This window comes from Nesoenas mayeri (genome assembly GCF_963082525.1).
Source record: "Nesoenas mayeri genome assembly, chromosome: 21".
NCBI classification, from domain to species: Eukaryota; Metazoa; Chordata; class Aves; order Columbiformes; family Columbidae; genus Nesoenas; species Nesoenas mayeri.
The window spans coordinates 3270077-3288633 of record NC_137571.1 but is presented as its reverse complement, the minus strand read 5'-3'; the positions used below and the strand labels follow the sequence as shown (position 1 = coordinate 3288633).

The 18557-nt window shown below is 46.2% G+C and overlaps 1 protein-coding gene across 1 annotated transcript in view; it reads left to right on the top strand.

Moving 5' to 3' along the window:
• MACO1 (macoilin 1) overlaps window positions 1–18557 on the top strand; it is a 30592-nt gene continuing 12035 nt past the window's right edge. The window contains exons 1-6 of the mRNA XM_080357562.1: window positions 1–588; window positions 8840–8981; window positions 9652–9778; window positions 12646–12769; window positions 16151–16329; window positions 16780–17278. Of these exons, the coding sequence (XP_080213688.1) occupies window positions 509–588; window positions 8840–8981; window positions 9652–9778; window positions 12646–12769; window positions 16151–16329; window positions 16780–17278 (1151 nt within the window). The 5' untranslated portion in view covers window positions 1–508. The remainder of the gene's footprint in view (window positions 589–8839; window positions 8982–9651; window positions 9779–12645; window positions 12770–16150; window positions 16330–16779; window positions 17279–18557) is intronic.

The window sequence follows — 18557 nt, the reverse complement described above, 5'->3', positions numbered from 1 at the left end:
AGCCCAGAAGGACAGTAGGTGGGAGGAGAAGAAAATCTACTCAGGGATTGGCCCACAAGACATCAATTCACGAATCCTTCTCTGTGACGGGCCCTTGGGACCATCAATCAAGGGCGCGGGCGGGCAACACACTAGCGTGGGGCGGGGCCAACTTTCTGATACTATGATGGGCCTCCTCGGCCGTCCATCTGCCTTTCCCCGCCGCCGATTGGTTGGACTTGCCGTCATTCCGGCAGGGTCAGCCACTTGATTGGGCAGCGCCGGGGGAGGTGGGGCTCTGCGCGGCGGCTGCGCGGGGGGACGCGGCGGGGAGGGACGGACCAGGAATTATTTTTATTTCTTTGTTTCCCGGGGAAAAAAAAAAATAATAAAAAAACAAAGGCCGTCGCGAGGGAACCCCCCGCGGGGGCGGATGGTGCTGCCGTGACCGGGCGGGCCGGGGCAGCGCGGGGGCCGGGACGCGCGGCGGGGCCGGCCGGGCTGGGCCGGGCCGGAGGCGGCCGGGAGGATGAAGCGGCGGAGCGCGGACTGCAGCAAACTGCGGCGGCCGCTCAAGCGGAACCGCATCACCGAGGGCATCTACGGCAGGTACCGAGCGGCCGTCGGGACGGTGGGGAGGGTGGAGGGGGACGCGCCGCCCCGGTCCCCTCGCACCCCCGGCTCCTCAGCGGCTCCCGCCGCCCCGCCTCCCCCGCCCCTGTCAGCGGGGCCGTGCGCGCCATGGCGCCCCGGCTCCCTCAGGCGCTGCCCCGCCCCGCGGCCTGCGCGCCGCCGTTAGGCCGCAGCGGCCCCGCCGCCGCCCCCCGCGCCCGGCTCCGGGAGGGGAGAGCGCGGGGTGCGGGGGGAGCTGCTGGCCAAGGTCCTGTCGGCGCTGCCGCCGGGAGCCGGTGGGAGCGTCCCCCGGGCTTCGCACCCTGCGGTGCAGCCCTGGTTCCCGGGGGAGGTTTCCTCACAGCTGGGCTTTCCCCGAGGGGCTAAACTCGGTGGGCGGGCTGGCTCTGCGCTGCGGATCTGGGCGAGCGGCAGCCCCCTGTGCTGGGCTTGAGAAACTTGGCTTTCACGTGGTGGTGAAGGAGCTTGTGCTGGGGCCTCTGCAGCGGAGCCCACGGGAGATGTGGGTGTAGCAGCGAGGGGTGCGAGCGAGGACTCGTGTGGTGACACCTGGAGCAGGGGTGGACGGTGGCGAACACACGGCGGGTTCCTGACTGAACCCGCGAAACGGGGAAGGAAACTCTAGTGAAGTGAGATCCACGTTCGTAGGCACAGGATGGACCTCGTCGGTGTCCTGGAACAAAAGCCTGATTTCCAGGTGTTTACATGCAGAACGCACCAAAGCACAGATTCCTAAGTATTTGCTGCTTGTAAGTGTGTTTTTAAAAGTATTTTAAAGCTCTGCCCTCCTCATAAGTGTGCCAAATTTTCTATGAAATATAATTATTACGTATTTCGGAATAAAGGGGAGTTTCTGTAGAGGCTGGAAAGCTGGCTTTTGAGAGTTACAGTGCGCGTTATGCCCCATTTCTCTTTCTAGTCCAGTCGAGGTTTATTTGTGCAGCGGTTGGAAACTTGTGCAAACTTACACAATGCAGATGCTGGCTTTGCATAAAGGAAACAGTTGATAAAGAGCTCTCACTGTAATAAAATTGTCACAATATACTGTTTATCCTAGTTGTAGTGAATCCCCATGTGAGAGCAGAGAGTAACTTGTTGCTTTGGACTCCCAGGTGTTGAGAAAACGGTGCTTGGAATGTTAAAGAAAAACACCCATTGCTTAGAAGTTAATATTTAAAGATGACTAGTCTTGGGGAAATAATTCCAGTGTAAGCAATTTCTTAGATAATTACTTAGTTTTCAAAAGTAATTCAGAATCACATGCTCTCCATTACCTTTGAGGTGAGAGAAGGAGGGAAAACCAGAAACAGATGAGAAAAGCAGCAGCTGCGATGTGTGTTCAGCATACAGAGTTGTGGCAAGAGCTGAGAGAGACATCTGGCTGCTGGAACTGCCTTCTCCTGGAATGCTTTAGTTCAGAAATAGGAGTTTTAGCCTTTGTTTCATGCAGCATTTTGACAAACAGAAGCAGTCAGTGACTTCACAGTATTGTCCCTTGGAAAAAAAAGAGGATCTTGAAGGCTTTTTCCTTGGGAAATGCAACCAGGAGGTGCTTCTAGTGGATTGTGCCTCTTGTTTCTTTTGTTCTCCTCCTTCTTTTTTTTTTCCCCTATAATTCAGAGCAATTATAAACAGGTAGCTTCTGGTATAACTATAGATTTATACATTTTTGTAATTACTATGGTCCTTTATTCAACTTATCTTAATTGTCACCATCAGCTTACACAAAGCCATTAAATACAGTTATCAGTAGACAGCATCACAGTATTACAAGCAAAACAGCAAGGCTGAATAAACAGCGTGATTGAGATACTTAACTCCTGGAGGACTTTTGTTTGCTTTTTAAATTAAGACCCATCTTGCCATCCTCGTTCCCCCTCCCATCTTTTCATATGGGGAGACAGTGAGCATAGTTAAAAGCTGCAAAGCTGAAGAGTTTTGGGGCGGGTGAAGCAATGAAAGATCCGTCCTGCAGTGAGACTCTGCTGGTGGGGTTCTCTACACTTAGGTTAACCAGTCTGTGTGGCCTCAGCCCTTCATAAACACTTTGAAAATGCCTCCTGACCAACCTTCCCTGCCCCTTCCCACCCCATTTTCAACACCTGCCCTCCCTATTCTTCAGGCTGCTTTTTCCATTTGCTGCTTTTCCTTCCTTCTTCTTTCTGCCTTTTCACTTTTTAAGCTATCTGTTGCTATTGTTTTACATTGCTTCAGTGATTAACATCTTATACCTTTGACACCATGGAGGCATTAAAACCTTAGTTGTTAATTAAAGTATTCATTGTAGCTTGTCATCAGTTAAGCAATTAAAGTTTTCTTGTTCCTGCTTGTTTCTAACTCTTCCCAGTCCTCATCCTTGATCTATTTAAAGTCCTTCAGCTTTATTGCTGATACTGCTTGTTTGGGCTCTCCTGAGTCATATTGGCACTTGCTACTAATTTTGTAGCTGGTTAAGTTTCAAGATGAATTCCACATGTTATTGGCTTAATTTACGCTGTCCCTTCAGCTGACATGCTATGGATCCTGGATTTCCTGATCATACTCCTTAAACACTGCATATTCCTTTAGAATTAGGGTTTTATTTTAGCCCTATGGGTGTATTGCCCTTTGTCGCAGGCGGTGCCGGGGCTGGTGGCCAAGGATGTGTCTGGGATCCCCAGTGGTTACTGGGTACCCACTGTGGGCACTAAATTGATTTGTGCCCCTGGGCACCGCGGTCCGGGTAGCATTTCTTGATACCACGATGGCTTTGCTCAGACACCCCTGTGGTTCTGTGCGCCACCAAATCCTGATACTGCTGATTGCCCACGACTTGATTTTTGACTCTGTTGACAGCCAAATAAACTGTAAGGAAAAACAGTTCATTGCTAACTCCAGGAATGTGGCCTTTTGGGGGGCTTTTTTTTTGTTTAATCCATAATGATTCTTCCTACTGATTTATTCTGGCACATTTTTTATATGCTTCCTATACATGGCAAAAGATTTTCTTCTCAGCCTGCCCTGGAGGTCTGTGACAAACCAACAGTGCTACCTTTGATGCCTTTAACTTAAATTCAAGTCTCAAATCTAATTTAGCTTACATTTGAATGTGTTCTACTGTGTCAGCCCCGATAGTACATGTAATATTGCTTCTCTCTGCCAGTGACTTTCCTGCTTTGCACACTGCAGTTCTCTGGCTCTATTTGGCGTGTTCTGGACCCCGGTGTTTTCAGCCGAGTGGGGTAACAGTTCCTCTTGTTCAGCGCTACAATGCTGATTGTGCCCGTGCTTCAGCAGAATACTGGGAGAGTTTTCTGGTTTGTCTTCCTTTACTTACGTTTCCATAGTCCAGTGACTGATAGATGCCGTATCAAGGCACTGAATAAGTAGTCAGGGAGGTTTCCTGGGATTCTTTACGTGTCTTTTCCTTTTCAAAAATGTAGTTGGCAAGTATTTCACATAATAGTTTCCAACACGCATACCACATCCCAGCGATCCTGTGTTCTCTCTTGCATACTTGCTGTGCTCATTCTGTACTACTGTTTTTGTCCACTAATAATGCTCTTACATATATATATATATATATATTTGTTTGTGTGTTTCCATATATAAACCTTTTTTATTGGAAAATCTCCAATGATATTCAATCAGCATCTCTGATGTTTTGTCTGCTGTTGGACGAGTAACCCTGAGATGGTGCTTGGGGACTCTGATAATTTCACATGGATGTTAAACTGCACTTTTCTAACACCCACTTGTGCCTTTGGTGCCCTGCCAGCCTCCAGGTGCCTTCCCCTCCTTCCACTACCATCCTGTGTGAGCTGGGCTACGAAACAAAACCTGCCAAGATTCACTTTCCAGCCTTTGAGACTTGCTGATAACAGTGGAATAGGATAGAAGCTTAATTTGCTATCTGTTTGGATTTGGGGTGCATTATTGTTTTGTGGGTCTTTTTATGAATGTTGTTACCTTACAGCAAGCACAATGTATTTCTGTGGGGTGCTAAAAAGAGAACAAAGGGAATGGCATCTGTCACTTGAGTGGGGAGGAAGAGTAAGTAAGAAAATTATTTGTTTGAAAATTCAAAGCGGGAGCACAGCCACTGTTGGATTATGAATAAATTTTTCTGTTCAGTATACGTTAGCAATCAAATGACATTTGACAGAGTTTGCAGCACTGTCATCGCTGCTCCTTCCCTTTGGGCACCCTGCTCTTCTCGGGAACGTGTCCATCCTTCCCCCTCCTCTTGAGTTACCCTCCCGGATTAGACACCATATGCCAGTTTTCCAGCGAAAGCCTTGTCCTTCTTAAAGCCCCACCACATCGCTGAAGTCAGATTTTTTGACACGTGTCAGAAAATTGGATAACCCAGATTTTAAGTATTTATCTGCAGCAATCTTCCTCTGTATAGAGAACAAACTCAGAATTATAATTGGCATAATGGAATATATTTGAGCCTTTTATAAGGGCTACAGAGGTTAGAAAGGCCTTCTGCCCTAGCGAGTGTTCTTTTAAGTGAGGATACTGATGCAGCAGCTGTCAAAATTGGGGAAGTGTGTGGATGTGCCCAGAAGGATCAATGAGTGGCCGAGAGTCGCAGACACAAACTGGTGCTGGATTCCCAAGGAGTGCAGGGCGAGGGGACACACAGACCTGATCACAATAGCAACGTGTGGAAGGGAAGAGGAGTCTGTGAGGAGTCGAGGGATTGAGAGGGCAAAGGATGGAGTAAGAGTGGCAAGTACAAAGCAGAGAAAAGGAAGAGGACTGCTGCTGAATTTTGTTAGTCATTTAATTCCTGCTGGGGGTCCTGGGGACAGCAGGGTGACCATGAGCCAGCACTGGGCCCTTGTGGCCAGGAAGCCAATGGGACCTGGGCTGGGTTAGAAGGGGGTGGTCAGTAGGTCAGAGAGGTTCTCCTGCCCCTCTGCTCTGCCCTGGGGAGACCACACCTGGAATATTGTGTCCAGCTGTGGCCCCTCAGTTCCAGCAGGACAGGGAACTGCTGGAGAGAGTCCAGCGCAGCCACCAAGATGCTGCAGGGAGTGGAGCATCTCCCGTATGAGGAAAGGCTGAGGGAGCTGGGGCTCTGGAGCTGGACAAGAGGACACTGAGGGGGGACTCATTCCTGGGGATCAATATGGAAAGGGGCAGTGTCAGGAGGATGGAGCCAGACTCTTCTGGTGACAACCAGGGACAGGACAAGGGGCAATGGGTGCAAACTGGAACACAGGAGGTTCCACTTGAATATGAGCAGAAACTTGTTGGGGGTGAGGGTGGCAGAGCCTGGCCCAGGCTGCCCAGGGGGGTTGTGGAGTCTCCTTCTGTGCAGACATTCCAACCCGCCTGGACACCTTCCTGTGTAACCTCATCTGGGTGTTCCTGCTCCATGAGGGGATTGCACTGGATGAGCTTTCCAGGTCCCTTCCAACCCCTGACATTCTGGGATTCTTATTTGAACAGGCTGTCGTAGGAAACAGAACGGCGGAAGAGTCTGTCAAAACCAGAGGTCTGTTCTCCTCCATGTCTTTGGGGTTTAATTCTTGCATTTTTCAGCCGTCACTGGTGTAAGTGTTCCCTGCAGAGGTGACTGTTCACTCAGCACTGGTACCCGACCTGCTGCGCTGGGTGCTGGCCGGGAGCAGCACCTCTGGCTGTGCAGTTTACTTACCCTGGTGCAAGAAGCGAAGCTGAGATTTGGGTTCCTTTCTTCCTCCTGCAAACCCTGGTTGCCATCAGCAGACTGCAGCACAGCACCCAAGCTACTCCTGCCCCACTCTGGGGGGCTGTGGAAGCTCAGCACAGTTTGTAAAACCAGCCCTGTCGAGGAGGGACCTGGTATCTTTAGGCTGCTGCTAATATCAAGTTTTAAAGCTGGGATGGAGCGTTTAGTTATGGAGTGCAGAGTCAGAGCCTGCAGTCCTGCATGCTTTGATTGGGGGGCAGCGGGTTCTGATGTGAAAAAACATACCAACCAACAATAAACCCCCCCGCACTAATAACTGATGGAGTATGGTAGCTTTAAAATGTGTCCTCAAAGTGCAGGTATGCGTCTGGATTCATGCTGTTGAATAAATGTGTGGAACACATTACAGAACCATGAACTTGGTTACTGATGCCAAGATAAGTGGATGAGGTCCTTTATAAATGGAAACGTCTTTTTGTGTCTTAGTCCTATACTCGTTAAATTCTTAATTGCTTTTGAGTCCTTCAGATGCTTTAGAAATAGGCAAAGCTTAAGACAAATGTTGTATTGTTATGGTTCTACTTTAAAAGGTGGTAAATGTCACCATGGCCTTTGGATTGGTATAATTTAATATTAGAAATCACTTCAACGGCTGTGTTACAGAACTCTTATGCAGCAAATGCTTTAACTTGGAGTGGCACTTAACACTTGAAAAGCATTCGTTCTGATAAAGCTGATTCGCTAGGAAAAATGTGGTGTCTTTATGGATTCCAGGGGTAGAAAAAGAAACAATAACTGTATCTTTAACCCAGCAGAAAGTGCCTCCACAACACAGCTGCTTTTCAAGCTAAGCAGACAGAATAATGATCACGTAGGTGTGATGCCTTGAGATGTTTTCTCAGCTCCTGAGAGCTGCACATGTACCATTCAGGAGCACGGTCCAAAGGAGCAGCCGCTGTGTCTCACCTTTTATCTCTATTCTCTGCAGGCAGCTGCTTTTTACAGATTTCTGGGGAAGATCTAAACTTTAAATAAACAGAGAACAACAAGCACAATCTGCCAGGAGAAATGTGTCTGTTCAATGCGTTTGGTTGGTTTTTGATTAAGTGGCTGGGGATGGTTCTGTAAAACCTGCAAACAGCAGGACCTTAACTCTTCAAGCGTGTGCGTCACTAACTTTGTTTCCATTAAATTCAAGTCCTTCATGTAGCCTCTATGTTGACGTGTTTTTTTCAGTCCCATTAAGTTAAAGAATGTTCCAAAAGGTGTGTGTGTGGGGAGGCCGAGGTGGGTTAAATGTAGGAATAGTTTCTTGTTTATCTCAGACTTGATAAATGTATTTTCTATGAAGTCTGTCTTCAGCTTGCCCTGATTTTTCAGTTGCTTCTCAGTACCTGACACTTCTGGTGGAGTTTTCTATTTTGTATCTGCTCTGAAGCTGCGAACAACTTCCTAAAAAAGCCCCGTGAGCGCTGTGGAAACTTGGCCCTACCTGGCACTGCGTGTGAAAACTCTTGGCAACTCCTCAGCAAACATTCCAGGGCAAAGTTCTGCTGGTTCTGTTGGCAGGGTGATACAGGGGGGAAAATCAGTTACCAAAAGGAAAAGCTCCCCTTAATTAAAGATCTATATATATATCTTTAAAATCCTACCTTTGTGATAACACAGTGCAAGAAGGTGATTGTGTTTTGGGGAACTGGAGTAACTAAGTAGGTTTCTGGGTGCTGGGTTTGTGAGGAAAAAGGGTTTTGCTTCCTCCTCTTTGGCAGAATGGGTTGGGCTGATCCCTCCAGTGCTCCTGTGTTTGGCAGGCGTGATCTCCACATCTACTGAGCTCTGCAGGCAAGAAGGATCATCAGTGGTTCAAAATGCAGGATTAAGAATAAGGGAACGTGGCTTTGAAATGATTGAAAAATAGAAGCTGAACTACCTGGTCTCAAGTCTCATGTGCTTCCATTTTTCTGTTGCGTGGTTGGGTGTTCTTTTTATTTTTAGGGGTGGATGTACGTGAATGTGGATGTTTTCAAATCTAACTCTTGACAGCTGAGTATCCAACCAGTCTTCCTAATTGCTGTAGTTGTAGGCTTAAAATGTATCTCCGTTTATTGGTGTTGTCGTTTGTGTTAAATGTGGAAAATGAGTGAACATCTGCAGCGTGGTGAGAGGGAACACGGACATGTCTGAGCTCCAGGGGTGCAGACTGGAGGAGAAGCATTTGAGCTGGGCCCATGGCCCTTTGGCGAGGCCTCTCCTTATAAAAATACCCCACACAGTGAAGGGAGGTTGATGCTGAACGAGCAGTGACCCTTCTGGTTCTTTGCTGCTTTAAAAACAAAGGCAGTTGAAGATCATTAACTTCATTACCCTAGGTCTGATTTTCATGTAACAACGTCATAATAAAACTACTTATTTTGTGAAATTATTTTGGATAAAGTTTTCTTAGCTATATTATAGTTGTCTATGGCTTTCGTTCCTCAACTTTTAATTAAAAAGTAAGCATCTCTATTGGAAATACTGATGTGAAATTACCTTTTTTTAATGATTTTCTTTCTTTCTTCCCAGCACGTTTCTGTATCTGAAGTTCCTGGTGGTGTGGGCCCTGGTGCTGCTGGCGGATTTTGTCCTGGAGTTCCGATTTGAGTATTTGTGGCCGTTCTGGCTCTTCATCAGGAGCGTTTACGATTCCTTCAGATACCAGGGTTTGGTAAGTACAACCCCAACTCACTGTCCCTTTGCAGGGAAATCCTGCCATGTTTCAGGGCATATTCAACATTATTCGACTAACTTAGTGGTGCCAATGATGATTTTCACAAGAGGAGGAATTTTCAAGTGACTGAGCTGGGCTTAAGTCTCTTTGCTCTGCCTATTTTGTCTGTGGCAAGTGGAAGTGAAACATACAGCTATCGCATTTTTATTCTAGGAAAATATTGTTTGAATTCCTGAGATAACAGGATTTTCTTTAAAATAAACCAGAAGCCCCTGCCTGTTCAGTGATTTACGGCTCTTTCAGAGAGTAAATGATGCTGCTGTTTGCATTTCTTTTCCAGAAGGAGAATGTAGTAATGGTAATACTGTATCAATAGGGAAAATGCAAGTGCTCAAACAGAGTAATGAGGAATAAATACAGCTGTGTGGAGCCTTGTTGGGAGAGTGGATGGGCACAGTTTCTCGCATTGCACCCATTCTCCCGCAATTCGCTGAGTTTTCTGCTTTCATTGGCTGGACCGCTCCATTTCTTTGCTCTGATTACAAACAACACTAACCTTTCAATATTGAAATCATTGTGGTGTCACCATTAATAAGCAAACTGGTAATATTTGCTGGAATAAACCAAACCACCCTTCTTTTCCCCCCTACCCCTCCTTTCTTTTTAGGCCTTTTCAGTATTTTTTGTTTGTGTAGCATTCACATCCAATATCATATGTCTGCTCTTCATCCCAATCCAATGGCTGTTTTTTGCTGCCAGCACCTATGTCTGGGTACAGTACGTCTGGCACACAGGTAGGTCCCTATTTTTTACTTACGACATATTGATTTGAATCTCTATGTTACAGCTCTTAGTAGCATGCAGAAACTCTCTTTTATTTGTTACCACGTTTGTTTTAACTATTGTCATAGTTTAAATTCTTATGAGTCAACTTTGTGTCAATGGGGTTCAGTTTGTGAGTGAAAAGGCTGGTAATGCCAGCGGCTGCCCCAACAGCTTGGGACATATATGGAGAAATCTTTTCCCTTCCTCCCATCCCTCTTTTTTTAATATGTAGTTGTTTGGGGGCTTTTATAATAAATCCTTGGGGTTTAGGGCAGCATTTGGTTGTTGGGAGGTGGTTTAGTTTGCACGAGCACTGATAGTTGACATGGGTTATGTATGTCTTTCTGAATCAAAAAAAATTAGGAATAAAACTTGATTTTTTGGGTACTTTTCTCTACCCAAGTCCCTGGGATTTGGGGCTTTTGGAATATTTCACATTAGACTTGCTGTCAGATCACGAGAACGCACAGGATGGCGTGGATCGTTCCTCTGATTGCTGGTGAACGCAGGCAGCGTTCTGACAAATTAGTCATTTATCATAATGACAATGTGGGAGCTAATGGGAGCTGCTGAGAAGCAGGTGCTGCCCAATTTAAAACACATACAAAACCTGGAGTTATTTTTAGGATTGTATTCAGATGTTAAAGTGTTATCTGAAGTTGTTCTCAGAGCTGATGTTTAGAAGCTCTAAAAGAAAAACCCTGTGGGCCAGTATTAACTCTGGCTTGTTTAATATTTTAATTCACTGCAACCTTCAGGATTCTTCTTTTTAAATGTTCGCTTAAGTCAATGGGAACTTGCTCTGTATTTCGTAGGGCAGTTCTGATCTTTTTAGATGATTTATCTACATAGCTGAAATGTTGAGTCCCTTTATGTTGTGTAGGTTTCTCATTGACACAGAGTGCAACTAGTCTAGAAAAACCACAGCAGAGACCACAGGCAGGAACATGAGGCCCTCAGAATAATGCTCTTTTAGTCTCAAACTTAAGGCCCGTTTCCAAACCATCACACAATATGTTGATATCAGTACGTAATCAAGAACTTAGATTTGTATGAAGCTTGTGGCATGTAACTGGAGTTGATTTGTGGAAATTTGTGGCTGTATCACGTGCAGCAGCAGCGTTTCCATCAGCCAAGGATTAAGACGTTCGTTTTGCTTGGCCACTATTTTACATTCTCACCAGTGATGCTGGGGAGAGGAATCAGTTCCATGTCTCACACGTTCCCCGGTGCGGAGTTTTGAGTCTCACTCCTTTCTTTGTTGCTGTATCTGGAGTAACCAGCGCTGGGCTCGCTCATTCTGGTTTCCCAGCGGATTTGTTCGCTGCTGCTACCAAGACAGACCCAACTTGGAGTGAAAACTTAGTCCCAGCTTAGCACTTCTGACTCAAACATCACAAGCTCTAACATTACCTCATCTGCTGTTTCTTTCCCTTTGTGTTCCTTCTCCGGGTAGGGTTTTGTGCCAAGCTATTTCATTAGCTGTGCATCTGTTATTTTTCACTGGTGCCTTATAAAAGTAATAAAGCAAGATAAGGAGACAAAAGTTTAGAGTTGGTTTAAAATAAACACATCACAGGCACTTTCACAGGATCCCAGAATGTCAGGGGTTGAAGGGCCCTGGAAAGCTCATCCAGTGCAATCCCCCCATGGAGCAGGAACACCCAGATGAGGTTACACAGGAAGGTGTCCAGGCGGGTTGGAATGTCTGCAGAGAAGGAGACTCCACAACCCCCCTGGGCAGCCTGGGCCAGGCTCTGCCACCCTCACCCCAACAAGTTGCTTCTCATCTTTAAGTGGAACCTCCTGTGTTGCAGTTTGCACCCACTGCCCCTTGTCCTGTCCCTGGTTGTCACCAGCAGAGCCTGGCTCCATCCTCCTGACACTGCCCCTTTCCATATTGATCTCCAGCAATGAGTCCCCCCTCAGTGTCCTCTTGTCCAGCTCCAGAGCCCCAGCTCCCTCAGCCTTTCCTCACACGGGAGATGCTCCACTCCCTGCAGCATCTTGGTGGCTGCGCTGGACTCTCTCCAGCAGTTCCCTGTCCTGCTGGAACTGAGGGGCCACAACTGGACACAAGATTCCAGGTGTGGTCTCCCCAGGGCAGAGCAGAGGGGCAGGAGAACCTCTCTGACCTACTGACCACCCCCTTCTAACCCACCCCAGGTCCCATTGGCTTCCTGGCCACAAGGGCCCAGTGCTGGCTCATGGTCACCCTGCTGTCCCCAGGACCCCCAGGTCCCTTTCCCCTACGCTGCTCTCTAATAGGTCCTTCTCCAACTTAGACTGGAACCTGGGGTTGTTCCTGCCCAGATTCAAGACTCTACACTTGCCCTTGTTCTATTTCATTCAATTTCTCCCTGCCCAGCTCTCCAGCCAGTCCAGGTCTCTGATGGCAGCACAGCTTCCAGTGTCACCACTCCTCCCAGCTTGGTGTCATCAGCAAACTTGCTGACAGTCACTCTATTCCCTTGTCCAAATCATTGATGAATATAGTGAATAATACCGGCCCCAGCACTGCCCCCTGAGGCACTGCACTGGATACAGGCCTCAACTGGACTCTGCCCCATTGACCACGACTCTCTGGCTTCTTCCCTTCAGCCGGTTCGCAGTCACCTCCCTACCCGCTCATCCAGAGCACACTCCCTCAGTTCAGCTGTGAGGATGCTGTGGGAGACTGTGTCAAATGCCTTACTTATTCTGAAAAAAAACCTCTTCCAATTCTCTAAGTGTCTGACAATTTCCCTTCGCTTTTGGAATGTTTTAAAAATAACTTGAAAGTATTTGCTGCTTGTAATATGTAAGTAAGGTGTTTGTTTTTCTCTTCTCTCAATAGAGAGGGGCGTGTGCTTACCAACAGTATCACTGTGGATACTTTTCGTTTATATTGAAGCAGCCATTAGATTTAAAGATCTAAAAAACTTCCATGTAGACCTTTGTCGTCCATTTGCAGCACACTGGTAAGTGTGGTTTTCTTCCTCCTTTTCTTATTAACATTTATTTCACCAGGGAAATTAATATTCAGGGCTTTTTATTTTGGTTCAGAGTTTGGCTGTTCGGTTCTCCCATCACACATCCGTCATTAAATATTCCATGAGAAATGGATGCGAAACATAAACTAAGGGCAGCCTTTCTGAAGGTGTGAGATAATTTGCAGCGTGGATATTCAAAATATTTGATAATTTATGTATCCTGTTCCAATTTTATGTTTCTGTAACAAAGCATTCCTCTCTTTCCCCTCCAATGAGAAGGGTTCTCATGAGCATCTGATTTCATAATTCCCAGAGGAAGGGAATAAACTTCAGGTGGCAAATTGAGACAAAAAATACAAATCAAACAGTACTTATTGCACTACTTTGAAAGTTACAAGACTGACTTCAGGCAAAATACTCATCTGTAGAGTATCCATCTCTGGAAGAAATACACTGCAAGTTTTTAGTGTTTTAGTATGTGTTGATCAGGCTACGTTTAAAACGTGTCCTGTTTCCCTGGAGTCATTTGGTCCAGTTCCATGTGATCCACTCTCCAATAAATTAGCCATGTGTCATTTTAATGTACATCGTCTACATTGTCCAATAAATCTCTGAAACACCAATTAAATTCTAGAATAGGTTACAAAAGCACTTTAGGAGCTGAATTGGATTCAAACGTTTCAGCTCGTCACCCGAGCTCTAGAACTGTAACTGCAGCTGGTTGCGCACGGGGTCACAAAAGCAACATTGGCACAGATAACATCAGGTGCATGTGCAAATGGGTCCCGCGTTCTGGCAGCTTCCTTAGAAATGCAGTTTGCACAGTGCTATTATTGAGCAAAGAATGAGAAGGTTTTAATGGTTAATCATCATTTGCACCTGAGTTTTCCCCGATCGAGGACACCTTCAGTGTTTAAAATGTGACTTCGCTGTGCGTTGTTAAAATACCTGTGTCATGGAGGCACCCTGGGGTTAGTCTAAGGGACAACAGGGTCCAAACCAACTTGTATTAAACCAGTGAGAAACAGGGTTTTAGCACTCCAAAAGTGACTTGAATGCAGGCTCGGATATCAGTCGAGGTAAATTATCAAGGGGCAGCAACTAATACAACAGGAGGTCCACAGTGTGCATGCACGTGGCTTCACCAAAACAATATTGGAGCCATCCCTGAGTCTGGGAAGAGCCCACACTGGCCTGAACACGGTGTGGGGTTATTTTAAAGGGATACACGTACTCATATTGAGTACGGAAAGTGTACACTCGCAATCCTGCGAGGGTAAATTTATAATACACTCGCAATCCTGCGAGGAGAAATACACGTGCAAATGTGCATGGAATATTACACGTGCTTATGTGGAAGCACGGGAGGAAAATACACCTGCGATTATGTGAGGAAATAATTTATACACATGCTCATATTGAGCACGGGAAGTACGCGTGCAAATGTGCACGGAAAGTATAAATACACGTGCAAATGTGCACGGAAAGTAGATACACTCACAATCCTGCGAGGGTTAATTTACTCACACAGGTGGCACAAGGCAAGCGGAGTCTCCATCGCAGGAGTGCGGGCAGTGGCTCCTGACAGCAGTGGCTCAGCTCGTAACTCCAAGAGATCCGCACAAGGGGCAGAGTCTTGATGAGAATCCCATTTTTATAGCCTGATCAGATCTGACTGTGGGCATTCCAGAAGCTTCTCTGCACCCCCACACTGGCTGTGGCTGCCCCTGAAGCCTCCAAACATCCCCACACTGGCTGCGGGTGCCCAGCGGCTCCCTGGCGCCTCGGCGCTCCCGTCTCCTCTCTATTAACGGCCCTGGCCAGGGGCTCTGAGGCCAAACCAAAGAAGCTGTTGGCCTCAAGCAGCAGAGAGAAAGGGAGATGTGTCTACTCCTTCCGTATCGAAGGAGAGAGGTGGGGGTTGCATTCTGCCACAACTTGTCAAAGATATATTTATTTTTATGCAGGGATGTTTGCTCATTGGTTGAGTGTCCTTGTTAATAAACGCACTGGCACGATTTGTTAGCGTTCTGTGTCGGTGCAGTTGTCACAAGCTAATAAGAATACCGAAATTCTGCATGATGAAGCTGATACCCAAAAAAATAGTTGCAAAATTCTGTCAGCTCCGTCAATAAATGGAACAGCAGATTCTGGCTGGAAGTGAAATTCTTCATATCTTATCTGTCAGTAAGAGAAGTGGAAGAACTAAGTTTAGAGATCAGATGGTTTTTGCTTACAGCTACAAGGTCAGTCTCCTAATCAAGGAATTTCCAAAGCCTGTTCGTTGCGACATTTGTTAACACATCTCCCAGCTTAATTGCACATCACATGGCCCTTTAGGAGCGAAACTTGGGAGTTTCAGCTGTATTTGGCTGTTTTCTCCTTAAAAGATGCACAGTTCCTGCCCTGGTGCTTGTCTAAAGCTGCTTGTGCCATGCGTGGTGCAATTGTGTTGTTGTAATCCTTTAATCTATGCTACAGATAATTGCTGTATGTAATGAGCTATAATTTGATCATCACAGAATGTCAGGGGTTGGAAGGGACCTGGAAAGCTCATCCAGTGCAATCCCTCCATGGAGCAGGAACACCCAGATGAGGTTACACAGGAAGGTGTCCAGGCGGGTTGGAATGTCTGCACAGAAGGAGACTCCACAACCCCCCTGGGCAGCCTGGGCCAGGCTCTGCCACCCTCACCTCCAACAAGTTTCTTCTCATCTTTAAGTGGAACCTCCTGTGTTCCAGTTTGCACCCATTGCCCCTTGTCCTGTCACTGGTTGTCACCAGCAGAGCCTGGCTCCATCCTCCTGACACTGCCCCTTTCCATACTGATCCCCATGAATGAGTCCCCCCTCAGTGTCCTCTTGTCCAGCTCCAGAGCCCCAGCTCCCTCAGCCTTTCCTCACACGGGAGATGCTCCACTCCCTTCAGCATCTTGGTGGCTGCGCTGGACTCTCTCCAGCAGTTCCCTGTCCTGCTGGAACTGAGGGGCCACAACTGGACACAAGATTCCAGGTGTGGTCTCCCCAGGGCAGAGCAGAGGGGCAGGAGAACCTCTCTGACCTACTGACCACCCCCTTCTAACCCACCCCAGGTCCCATTGGCTTCCTGGCCACAAGGGCCCAGTGCTGGCTCATGGTCACCCTGCTGTCCCCAGGACCCCCAGGTTCCTTTCCCCGATCTTGATAAAGAAGTGCCTGCATTTTGTAACTGTAGCTTTATTTGAGTACAGCAAAAAAGTTTACTATATAATTTTCTATGAGAAGTTGTAATCCACATGTATTCACAGCGATATCATTTATTCCAAGTATTAATTTGCTGTTATGGTTACATTTTGAATAATAATATCACCTTCTTTTTTTTTTTTTTTAGTATTGGCTACCCTGTTGTGACTTTGGGCTTTGGCTTTAAAAGTTACGTCAGCTACAAGATGCGTTTAAGAAAACAGAAAGAAGTGCAGAAGGAAAATGAATTCTACATGCAGCTTCTCCAGCAAGCGCTGCCCCCAGAACAGCAGATGCTACAGCGGCAAGAGAGGGAGGCAGAGGAAGGCAAGTTCTGCTTGTTACTTACGTGTTTGCTGCTATCTGCTATTTAAAAACCAACCAGCTAAGGAAGAACTACTTCAGTCCACGTTGTTTTGATGGAACTGCAGTGAACTTAGAGGAGCCAGAAATAAAACTGTTTGGCCATGGTTAGTGTGACGGTAGCAGTGAATTATGTCCTCTCTGTTTAGTTCTTTATTAGCAACTGCATCAATCTGGTTGGTCAGTGCTCTGTGAAACACTAGTATTTATTATTAAATCTCTAGGTTACCGTTTCCTGCCTGTAATGAGAAAAAAGTCCCAAAATATCACGTGACTTCCGATTTTCTTCTCTAGATTGGCCCTAATAATGATTGTTTGCTGCAGAAATGCTTGATGTGTACTTAATGATTTTTCTTTGTGTGTCACTACTGATTGATTTAATGAACTAAGTATGCTTTTATTTTGGTATTGCAGCAGCCAAAGGATTATCGGATATGGATTCCTCAATACTTCTGCAGCACAATGGAGGCATTCCAGCCAACAAAAAAATATCCACGACGTTGCCGGAGCTAGAATATAGAGAAAAAGGGAAAGAAAAGGACAAGGATGCTAAGAAACACAACCTTGGAATAAACAACAACATTTTACAACCCGTAGACTCTAAAATACAAGAAATTGAATATATGGAAAACCATATCAATAGTAAAAGATTAAATAATGATCTTGTAGGAAGTACAGAAAACCTCTTAAAAGAGGACTCATGCACTGCCTCGGCCAAAAACTACAAAAACGTCAGTGGGGTTGTGAACTCGTCGCCTCGCAGTCACAGTGCGACTAACGGGAGCATCCCTTCCTCATCCGCTAAAAACGAGAAGAAACAGAAGTGTGCGAGCAAGAGCCCCAGCACACATAAGGACTTAATGGAAAACTGTATTCCTAATAACCAGCTGAGCAAACCAGATGCACTGGTAAGGTAAGTTTGATCTGAGCATTGTGTAACAGCCCGTCTTATCCTCCCTTTGTTCCAGTACATCGCATCTTTTGGTTTTGTCTTAGGAAAATGTAACTTATGGTCCCATAAAGAAAACAGAATTGTCCTAGTGATGGAAGGAGATCATTGGGAACTGGGCCTTTTGGGTTCTGGTTTGGTTTTTGCCTCTGGTTTGCTATACAGCCTGGGGCAAATTGTGTCCTTTCTACATCAGAACATGATGGTTACCTACCTCACAGGGGTGTTGTGAGGCGCAGTTAATAGCTGGGCCAGTCGTTTGATAGCCGGCACGAGAGAAATGCAACGGTTGTTATTACAGAGCTGAATGCGTGTGCTCCTGACAAACCTCCCGTGGGGTCACCTTCACACCCGCAGGGAGCTCAGTGGGGTTTGGTGGTGCCCAAACAGCTGGTTTGTCTTCATTTTTTGTTTAGTTTTATTTTTTTTCCCCTTGAAATGTTTGCCTTTTGTTTTAATCCCCAATTGACAAGCGTAGGTGCGAAGCAGCAGCGACTGTGATGTAACTCCCTCAAGTGACAGGTTCAGATTCCCACCTGCATACCTTGTTGGTTTAAATACAGGTCACAGGGGGTTAATTTAGCTGTCTTGTAAACTGTAAAGATTGAGAAGGTCACATCTTTACATACACTTATCTGAAGTTGAAGTAAAGGTGTGTTTATGAAATGCAGCTGCGTACTTACAGAGTATAAACCAGGAGACATATGGTGCTGTCGGATGTTATCAAAACAAATATTAATATAAGAAGGAGGTAGCACGCAACTGTTCCACTGGGGATGGAGATACATATAGAACAAAATGGTTGCGCAATGTCGTGCTTTCCTGCCATTCCTGGCCCCCGTCTCTGTTTCCTTTCCCCATGTGCTGAACACTCAGGTGCCTTCGCTAATTGGACTTTGATTCCGGTCTGTCCCTGGGGTCTGTGCTGTGTGAATACAGTGACTTCCATGAAAATATTATTTTCTCCTCTGCCAATTAAATATCCAGACTAATTGATGCCTAATGTCTGTAGAGAGCTTGTATGAAGCAAATAAGAAACCAGATAATCAGTCTAGTCTGTGAATTGCATTCAGCCAAGATTAATGGGATGTAGACGGCTTTGTCTTCATCAAACTTTACTCGTTATGTGGCTTAGTTGCTCGCTGAAGAAGAGAACAGGGCAGTTAAGCTTTGCTGATGGTCCAAATATTGCTCACAAGTCTTGAGAAAAGAGAAGGGAAGAGCTTTATAGAATTACCAGCCC